The following is a 10,337-nucleotide window of genomic DNA, read 5'->3' as shown; positions in this document are numbered from 1 at the left end:
TTTTTTTCTTTGGTTAATTTTGTTTCTTTTCGTTTTTCCTTTCTTTGATTTTGATCCTATAACTTTTTGTATATGTCAACAATGTTTTTCTAATACACGTTTAACATTTTTTAATACAAATTTAACATTTTTAATACATGGTCAAAAAAAATTCTATACACATTTTACAAATACTTTATTAATATTTTACAAATACAATATTAATTTTTTTTGAATGCACGGTCAACATTTTTCCTATACAAAATTTTAAACTTTTTCAAATTCTTGATTAGCATTTTTTTAATAAAACATTACCATTTTCTATTGCCCCATCGCTCACGGCCGCCGCAGCCCACAACCACCCTCTAGAGCCCTAGCCGGGCCTCCAGCCACTCGGAGCCCAAAAAGCTCCGGCGCGGGACGACGACGCGACCTGACTTTCCTCATCCGGTTCCGCCGCCGCTGCGGCCACAACGGCGAGTCTTCCAAACTCCGGTGAGCGTAGAAATGGCCCGCCTCCTCCTCCATCGTAGCCTCAGCTATTCCACCTCCGCCGCCGACATGGTCGTCTCCTCCATCCGCCTCCTCTCCGCCACCAACCCCACCAAATCAGCCCCAACCCCCACTCCTGTCCACCCCATTAACCCCAATCCCGATCCAGTAGCAGCTCCTCCCCCTCCTCCTCGCACCACCACCACCAACCTCCTGTCCCCGGCGGACCGCCTCCGCGGGGTCTTCCTCCAGAAGCCCCCCGGCCGCGCCGCCCTCCACCGGGCCCTCTCCTCCACGGGCCTCGACGCCCTCTCCCCGGAGGTTCTCTCCGATGTGGTCAGCCGCGGCAACCTCAGCGGCTCCGCCACCGTCGACCTCCTCGACTGGGCCATCTCCAGCGCCAAGCTCCCCCCTTCCATACATACCTGCAACATCGTCATCAGGGCTCTGGGCAGGAGGAAGTTCTTCACCTCAGTCGAGCCTGCCCTGGAGGTAATGCGGAAAAATGGCGTCTTTCCGGACCTAACCACGCTGCAGATCATCATGGATACTCTGGTTGCTGCCAGGCAGGTCAACAAGGCCGTCCAACTGCTCGAGAGCGACCAATTTGGGTTAGGAATTGGGCAAACTTGCCACAGAAAGGAGGCCTTCTCTGCTCTCATCGAATGCCTCTGCCGGAGGTCACATGTCGGCGTTGCCAGTTCGCTCGTACAGGTTGCCCGTGGACAACCATTCAGTCTTGATAAACAAGTGTACAATGACGTGCTTGGCGGTTGGGCGAGGTTTGGGAGGGTTGATAAGCTGCAGCATTTCTGGGCAATGATGCAGGAGGATGGGCTAGTGCCCGATGATGTTTCGCATTGCCATCTCATCGAGGCATTGGGGAGGGCAGGGCAGACCGAGGAGGCGCTCAGGGTGTTTGAGAAAATGGCACAAGAGGGATATGGTCCAACTACGATGGCCTACAATGCACTTGTTTTCAATTTTATCTCACTGGGGGACTTGGACAGGTCCATCAGGTATTACAAGGATATGGTGGACAATAATTGTCCTCCAAACAGTGACACATACTGCAAGATGATTAGAGCCCATCTGAAAGCACGCAGGGTGGCTGATGCACTTCAAATGTTTGATGACATGCTGGCTCAAGGAGTTCTGCCAGATACAGGCTTAATTACATCATTCATCGAGCCACTTTGCACGTTTGGGCCTCCTCATGCTGCCTTGATGATCTACCAAAAGAGTAGGAAGGCTGGGTGTACGATATCCTTGAAAGCATACAAGCTTCTGCTTGAAAGGCTTGCCAGGTTTGGGAAAAGCGGCACAGTGTTGAACATTTGGGAGGAGATGCAAGAGAGCGGGTATCCATCCGATAAAGAAATTTACGAGTTTATTGTAAATGGGCTTTGCAATGTGGGTAAGGTTGATGCTGCTGTTTCTGTGGTGGAGGAATCACTTAGGAAAGGCTTCTGTCTAGGGAGAGTTGTTTATAGCAAACTGAATGACAGGCTGCTGGAGATGGACAAAGTGGAGACTGCATACAATTTGTCAAAGAAAATCAAACATGGTCGCACACTTGCTAATTCACGCAACTATTGTCGTGCTAATGGTTGGCACCTGTGATTTGTGAACATATTTAGCTGGCACGTAACTATTTGGTATGCTGGTGAAAGCAGTTCCATATGGGTTTAAAAGTACCCTCATTTGCATTCTGCGGAAAATTTGGCAAAGGTAAAATGCAAGTTTGACTGGTGAAAGGTATAAGAGTATGTACTTGTTCTTGACTGTCGATGATTCTGACATATTTGGCTTTTTCATGCATACCATGTTATTGTTTATATCTTTTTACTTGCTAGTTTTGATGGGGTTATTCTGACTAAATCTTGCCTGATGAATAGTGGGTTAAGTAGCAGAAAGCTACATAAAACATTGAGACTAACAATCAAATCGGTAGAATAGAAATATAGAATGGACAGACATGTACTGTTTTGTTGTGTACTTCTGCTGCTCTGGAGAACTACAAACATCAGATGGAACCTGTCACATCCCTAGCTTCTGGTGCTGCCTAGTGTTTGCATCATGTTTAATTTTTTTTGAAACTTGAACTGAGGAAATTTGGAAGCCTCAAAAACTTAAATAAAAGAGGGGCAAAGAACCCTGGAAAATGCATTCAATGTTTTCAAAATGGCCTTAACTAATGTTGGTTATATTTTGGCAAGGGTTTTACACCAAACCAAAAATAATGAACATTTTTGAGGAATATTTTGAGCATTGAATTTAAATCATATTCTATTTGAATTTGGAATTATATTCATAATATATAATGAATATATTTTCAAATGACCTGAGATATTTTATGTATATGTGGAGAAGTCCATTAAGTGACTTAAAAATATCCAGGGGAGTTTTGGGCACTGTTTTCAAATTTTGTTTGAATTAGAATTCAGTGGCAATTAAATAAAACAAAACAGAAGAAAAATAAAAAAAGAGCAGAAGACCTACCTGTCTCTTACCTGCGCCTCACCTGTGCTGGCCCAGCCCATCCTGCCAGTCCACTTGGCGGCCCAGCCCACCAGGGGCACCGCCGTCTTCAACCTCTGCCTACTGGCAGAGGCGTGTCGACGCGCCGTGCCCGGGCCTCCACCTCCTGCTTCGCCGTGGCAGCCTCCCCGACATCCTCGCGACGCCACGGAGACACCCAGAGCCTCCCCTCGTTCTCCCCACTCCCTCTGGACCGCTCCCCCCTCCTCTGGCTCCCTCTTCCCCTCTCTTCCCTGTGAGCCCCGAGAGCACGCCGTCGCCGTAGCCGTGGCCATAGGCCACCACCCGCCCAACCAGCACGGCGAAGAGCTCCACCACGACGCCGTGGAGCTACACACTGACGCATGCAACCACGGGAGCCCTGCAACGTCATCCCCGGCCTCATCTTCAACCTCCGGCCGCCGGTGACTTCGCAGTCGATTCGCGGGCTCCAGCACTTCCCTGACCTCGTCGTTGACTCTGCTAGTCCCTACGTGAGCCACTCTCCATTTTCCCCCTGGAATCCCCGTCGTTCCCCTCCCCTAGCTAGCTTCCCCACCTCCGCCGAGGCTCGCCGCCGCCATGGTCAACGAGCTCCGCGCTCGTGAGCTCGTCCGCTCGCCCGAGCATCACCAGCGTGTTCTCCGCGCTCCTGCGAACCCGAAACACCCACGGGTGCTCCCTGCCATGCCCTATAGCGCCATCTCCACTGTTGCCCGAGCTCTGGCCACCGCCTCGCTCGCCGCCGCCGCCGCTACAACTCGCACTAGCGCCAGCCACCACAACCGCTGGATGCGCACGAGTCCCAGCTCGCCGTAGAACCCAACCGCGCCTTAAACCGTGCCCTGTGGGCGATTCCCGAGCCTCCGCCGCGTCTGGTCGTTGCCGGCGGCTAGACGCCGGTGGATTAGCCCCGGTTGACCAAGGATTTGACCCCCCTGGGTCACTGACGTGTGGGCCCGGCCCCTGCTAACTTTTGGTTAAGTTAGTAACTAGTTTTAGTTAAGCCACTAACTCACTGACATGCGGGCCCCGCCCGGCTAACCAAGTTAGTTAGGGTTAATCTTAATCAGGTTAGTTAGTCCAGACACTGACACACAGGGCCCACAGGTCAGTTTGACCTGGACGGCGCCCGTTGACCTGCTGAGGTCAGCATGAGGTCATGCTGACGCAATAATTCCTTTCTGGAATTTAAATAAATCTTAAATGATTTAATAATTCCAGAAAATAGCTAAAACTTCAATAAATCATAGAAAATTAACCGTAACTCCAAATGAAATAATTTATATATGAAAAATTATCAGAAAAATTCAAGGAATCCATCTGTACCATTTTCATGCATGTTTGAACAATGTTTGTCCTCTGTTTTGGACAAAACAAATAAAGGGCATTTAAATAATCATATATGGAGTTGGAATTTGAATCATGTATTCAAACCAACTTCATTTAAATCATAGCTAGGTGCATTAGCCCAAAACACATTCATATTGCCATGTCATGAGCATGCATCATATTGTGCATTGCATTGATTGTATTTCTTCTTTGTTGCCGGTATCTGTTCCCTCCCGGTAGACGATGTTCTGACGTTGTGATCGTTGACACTGATGAAGACTCAATGTTATCTTCAAAAGTGCCAGGCAAGCAAAACCCCCTTGTTCATTCCGATAAATCCCACTCTCTCGCTCCTGCTCTCTTTTACTGCATTAGGACAACAACGACATATTTGTTACTTGCTGCGGTAGCTGAACCCCTTTATCCTTTGCATGACCTGTCATTGCCACAGTAAATAGATGAAACCCACTAGCATGAGTAGGAGTTGTTTGAGCCCTGATGTGCCTACTCATTCATGCTTGTTTGTCATGCCTGCTACTGCTTAGAGTTGAGTCAGGTCTGATTCATCGGGGATGAATCAGAGGTGTGTGAACATGTCCTACTGTGTGTGAGCTAAGTGTGTGAACACGATTTGGTAAAGGTAGCGGTGAGAGGCCATGTAGGAGTACATGGTGGGTTGTCTCATTGCAGCCGTCCTCAGGAACTGAGTTCTGTGTTTGTGATCCATGAACAGCTACTACCACACATTGGGATCCTTAATTGACTCTCTCGACTTATTAATCAACTTGATCTCTGTCCAGGAGTTGCAACTAGTTTCTGGTGTTTGTAGGTAGTGTTAGTAGTCTACCAAGTGGCACCCGGTACAGGTGGGCTTGGGACAGACTAGGCACAGTGGCCCGGTGTACCAAGTAGCACCCGGATGGTGGGCTTGGGAACCCTGCACACATCGTTTGGGGCCGTGAGCGACACCCCGGCCGGATCTCCTTGCGGATGGAACCCGAATAGGCGATAAACCTGGACTAGAGACTTGTTCGGTTAGTCAGGTCGTGGCCGACTCCCTCGCCCGGCTTCCGCTTGAAGGTTGCCGAGGTACATGACGTGTACAGGGCGATAAGTGGCGGGAGCGTGTGTGAAGAAGTACACCCCTGCAGGGTTATCATTATCTATTCGAATAGCCGGATTCCTCGGATATGGAAACTTGGACCCCTTGCATAGTTCATAGACAAGTGAAAGTGGATACCCTAAAATACGCAAGATAAGCGTGAGTGCTATGGATGGCGTTCTCGTAGGGAGACGGGAGCGGATCCATAGTGGTGTATTGATATGGTGAATATGTGGACTCGTGTGCGCCACCTCAAAAGAGTTACTTGCAGTCGTAGTTTAGGATAGCCACCGAGTCAAAGCTGGCTTGCTGCAGTCAAACTCCACCATCCCCTTTGTTGATAATGATGCATTTGTAGATAGTTCTGATGTAAGTCTTGCTGGGTACATTTGTACTCACGTTTGCTTAATTTATGTTTTTGCAGAGAGACTTCAGTCTCACTAGTAGTTCCACGTGGACTTCGACATTTAGCTTGTTACCTCAGCTACGATCTTGTGCCCTCGGCAGGATCTGGTAGATAGTCAGGCTTCTCAGCCTTTTTCATTTATAGATGTCTGTACTCAGACATGATAGCTTCCGCTTGTGCTTTGATTTGTATGCTCTGAGTGTTGGGTCATGTTTGTAATATCTCGCTCCTCGGAGCCTATTGGTTAAATACTTGAGTCGTAGAGTCATGTTGTGATGCCATGTTGTGTTTGCACATATCGAGCATATTGTGTGTATGTTATTGAAATGCTTGGTATGTGTGGGATCTGACTATCTAGTTGTTTATCTTTAGTAGCCTCTCTTACCGGGAAATGTCTCCTAGTGTTTCCAGCGAGCCATGGTAGCTTGCTACTGCTCCGGAACACTTAGGCTGGCCGGCATGTGTCCTTCTTCGTTCCTGTGTCTGTCCCTTCAGGGAAATGTCACGCGTTGAATACCGGAGTCCTGTTAGCCCGCTACAGCCCGGTTCACCGGAGTCCTGTTAGCCCAGTGCTACAGCCTGGATTCACTCGCTGATGACCGACACGTTCGATGTTGGGTCATGGATGCCTGTCCCTGTAAGTTTGTGCCACTTTGGGTTTACGACTAGCCATGTCAGTCCGGGCTCCTTATCATATGGATGCTAGCGACACTATCATATACGTTTGCCAAAAGACGCAAACGGTCCCGGGCAAAGGTAAGGCGACACCCGTGGGGATACCGTGCGTGAGGCCGCAAAGTGGTATGAGGTGTTACATGCTAGATCGATGTGGCATTGAGTCGGGGTCCTGACAGCGTAAATTAAACATGATGCAAACACTAGGCAACACCAGAAGCTAGGGATGTGACAGAACCTGAAGTTTCAGAACTTGGATTCCTCGGGGAAATGCAGAGAAACTATAAAAAAAATCCGTTGGGTCTCAAGTATCAGAACTTGGGTCCCTTTGGGAAGTAGCCTGATGTACCCTTGAATAACTGGACTTCAAGTTACAAAACAAGAGTACTACTTGAAAGTTGAAACGGTAGCTGGCCCTTAACTGAACTTGTTATATGATGCCGGTTATCATATATTAAGTTCAATTGTTGTGGGTTATCATATAACAAGTCAACTAATTGCAAACGGGCACATTCTACCTGGAATGGAGCATCACATCTGCAAAATTCTATGTGATGCCAGTTATCCTGTTGCTACTGCTTTTATTCAATTGTTGTGGGTTTTATGTATGGTTTGTATTCATTCATAATTTTGTTTACTAGTTGCAAATTTTCATAGCGTTGTTCTCATTGTATATATGGCTTTGGTGTTACTCTTTGTTCTGCACGCTGTAAAATTTTCAGTTTATTTTTATAGGTTCTGTAACTACCTATGCCATTATCTTCACACGATGTAGGCTGTTTAGTTTTCATGAAGATGCAATCATGGATTCAAGAGATAATTGCCCAGAACAGTTGCTATCAGGTATGAGGACTGGTTGAACAATTACACAAGAAGGAAATGAAAAGACAGGACATCTTATTTAGAAATGATGAAATCCGTGGGGCTTGCAACCACAGAATGAAATCCCATACGACAAATCTCCTCTGTGGCTTGTCAGGTGCTATTTTCGAGCAAGTTATCAGCAGATACTGTGGTTGAACATGATTTCTAGCAAAGAATAGAGAGGATGAAATGTATGTTCAGTCATTGTTTTTCCATGTCATTTAAAGCCTCAGATATATGAACTGAATACTAGCAGCTATTCCTCTTAGTTTTGTGCATTTTTGTTAGTTAAAATCTGAGTTTTGCAGCTAGGACAAGTGTTAAATAAGCTATGGTCAACCTGTATAATGTAGTTGACCGTGTTTGTTATCTTCTGATGATAGTTGTAAGCTTATGGATGTACATGCATATTTCAGTTTTTATAGCTATTAACACTTGCAAGTTAGTGCAGTGCTAGCTAAATTCTGGTTAGTAAGTCTGTGTCCGCCTCCTGCTGAAATTTGGTTGTGTTTGGTTGGGGCTGAGACAGGTTTAGTTGTACTGCAACTGTATTGCATATTTGATTTGCCTATCCTTTTTTTTTCCTGAAGTTGAGCTGGTAAGTTTCAGATGTTCAATGATGCGCTGGGAACAAATTGGATGAAGAAAGATGTGTGGCTGTTCGAAAGAAGTATTTGCACAAACAAATTATAATTAATGTGTTGATGAAATTTTGGGTTTTCAAATTGGAACCAAAAACCAACCCATACCTTTAGACTCTTTTGGAATTTCCAGAACATTTTTATGTTTATTCCCTTTCACTCTTTGGGGGCTTCTGATTTCAGAATGAACTTTTCCCCCGTTTCCCCTTTTCTGTGGATGTATGTGTTCTGTTTAATTCCTGTATGTTTGCATGTTTGTCCTATGAAGATTCTCTGTTTCTTTCTGCAAACTAGTGTTTTCTGTTCGATCTGAATCTGGGTTATTTATGTATATTGACAATTTGACATGTTCCACTTTCTGATCTGCCAAGGTCCACAACTTCTTTCGCCTGGGAATATCTGATATTTGGATCCACCCATCAGAGGTATGCTTCAGTTATCCATTTCCAGATTTTCCTCCATGAATAAGATGGAACTTTAGCCTGACTCGTGTGTCTGTGTGTGACATGTAGCTGCATGCTAGACAACGGATATTTGTGTTAGTGTCGATGCTGGCTACATTAGAACGGTTCTGAGGCCCCACTTGATTTTTTGTTCATCTTTGGTATCAACTTGGAAGGCAATTATCCATGGATATGATTCAGCATTTAATGATGTTTTCTTAACATCTGTGCCGAAGACTATACTTGTGTTTGTGAAATGAGCACTTGAATAATTGGATTTCCTGAATGCTTCTTGTACCAATTCAGGACTTCTATTATTTCCTTGGATTTCTCGAGTTTGTAGCAATGAAAAAAATTGCGCGCTACAGAAAATAGCGTGGCCCTTGAAAATACGCTATTAGCGAGGAATTGTACATCGATTTATTTAGCAAGACAATTCTCTATATGCTATAGCGTGCTATTAGCGACGCTATAGCGCGCTATTTTTTTCAGTGGTTTGTAGTGTTGTTAGTAAGGTGGTGGTGGCCATCATGAGCATTTACTTCTGACACTTCTTGTATGAGAATGAACTTGCCCTGTTATCCCTTCCATGAGCAGATTAGCAACCCTCTGAGCTCTTGTTTATCATTGATCTAATGATCCTGGTCTTATTGCAGTATAGATTGTGAGATAGAAACACCATTGTCCTCCTTTCATGTTTTCGTGTGCTACTTGTGAAAGATATTGAAGAACAAACAAGCTGTTTATTTCCCTGAAATACCTTTCAACTATTGTGTATATTCATATCTGAAAAATGAAGTTCGTTTCCAATTCATATTCACAGGAGGAAGGCACATTACGAAGATTCGGCTCCTTTCAGATTTATTTCTATCAAATTATGTATCCTATGCTTGGCATATGCCAGACAATTTATTCTGATCAATATATACTGTGATGCCTTTTGGTATTTTGTTATGGAAAAAATGTGAGGGAATGTTGCCAGAAAGTTCTGGACTTGATGGATATGTCCACCAAGTTCTTTGTGGTTGTATGTAACTGTGGAGGCTGTACCTTCTCTGTGCTCTTGTTGCTCATGTAGAGCAGGTTCCCAAACAACAATATGCAGATAAGTTATGTTGAAAAATCCTGACATCATTTGAGTTAAACAGAAAACTATGCAGGTTCCCAAACAACAATATGCAGACAGGTCCTGAATCCTCTGCAGCAAAATGTTCGCTGCTTGGATCACTAGAAGTTCTTCATGCCGCCTAAACCCTGAGAAGAAGTTGTTGCTACATTAACCTTTTATAGAGCTCAGCATGCACAGGGGGTTGATACTTACATGATATTTGTATAGGTAATATTAGGGATGCAGAGCGGCGTCCTGCGAAGTCCCGCAGAAGCGCCAGCTAGTACAAATTACTCGAATGCGCTCTAATCCAGCTAAAACAGTTTTTTCTCGTTTGAACTGCAAGCGGGGCGGATCGGGCCGCCCTGCATCCCTAGTTAATATTTACAGGCATGTGAGAGCAAATTTTTTTTTGTTTGCGCAAAAGGTGGCACATCATAACTGTAACTATGAAAACAGCAAATAATCTTCAGACGGGCGAAGATGCTGAAAATTCAGGGTTTGTACCGCAAAAGTCATGAGGGCAGCTAAATCACAACATATGACAAATACATTTTCTGCAGCTCTCATTAGAAGGTCAATAGCATAGTCACCTAGTCAGTGACAACTGACAACACAAGATCATTAAAGCTTGTCAGTTCATCACAAAGAGGCTGTAAATAGTTAACTTGATTGATTTATGCCTTGCAAACCATTCACTGCTACAAACCGGGTAGCAAACGGGAATTTAGTTCAGTTTGCAATGAGCGCGCATTGCAATTTTTAGCAATAGGTG

General features: G+C 45.2%; 1 protein-coding gene and 1 non-coding gene across 6 annotated transcripts; both read left to right on the top strand.

Moving 5' to 3' along the window:
• The first annotated feature begins 412 nt into the window (after window positions 1-412).
• On the top strand, window positions 413-9,526 carry LOC119312466 (putative pentatricopeptide repeat-containing protein At5g43820). 5 transcript variants are annotated; one of them, XM_037588193.1, is made up of 4 exons: window positions 413-2,202; window positions 7,242-7,485; window positions 8,383-8,436; window positions 9,278-9,526. In XM_037588193.1, the coding sequence occupies exon 1, from the start codon at window positions 487-489 to the stop codon at window positions 2,092-2,094; it is 1,608 nt and encodes a 535-aa protein (XP_037444090.1). In that variant the 5' UTR covers window positions 413-486; the 3' UTR covers window positions 2,095-2,202; window positions 7,242-7,485; window positions 8,383-8,436; window positions 9,278-9,526. The 5 variants fall into 5 exon arrangements, with proteins under 5 accessions (XP_037444090.1, XP_037444089.1, XP_037444087.1 ...); XM_037588192.1 differs by lacking the exon at window positions 9,278-9,526 and adding an exon at window positions 8,524-9,262; XM_037588190.1 differs by lacking the exon at window positions 9,278-9,526 and adding an exon at window positions 8,524-9,262 and having other exon boundaries at window positions 7,242-7,561.
• Window positions 8,978-9,070, top strand: LOC119313401. The gene has a single exon (XR_005151691.1). It is a non-coding gene; the product is annotated as a small nucleolar RNA snoR1 (small nucleolar RNA).
• Window positions 9,527-10,337: the final 811 nt, after the last annotated feature.

The sequence above is a fragment of the Triticum dicoccoides genome, chromosome 5B (assembly GCF_002162155.2).
Source record: "Triticum dicoccoides isolate Atlit2015 ecotype Zavitan chromosome 5B, WEW_v2.0, whole genome shotgun sequence".
NCBI lineage: Eukaryota > Viridiplantae > Streptophyta > Magnoliopsida > Poales > Poaceae > Triticum > Triticum dicoccoides.
Note: the sequence above shows the minus strand (reverse complement) of the source record. Positions and strands in the feature narration are given on the sequence as shown.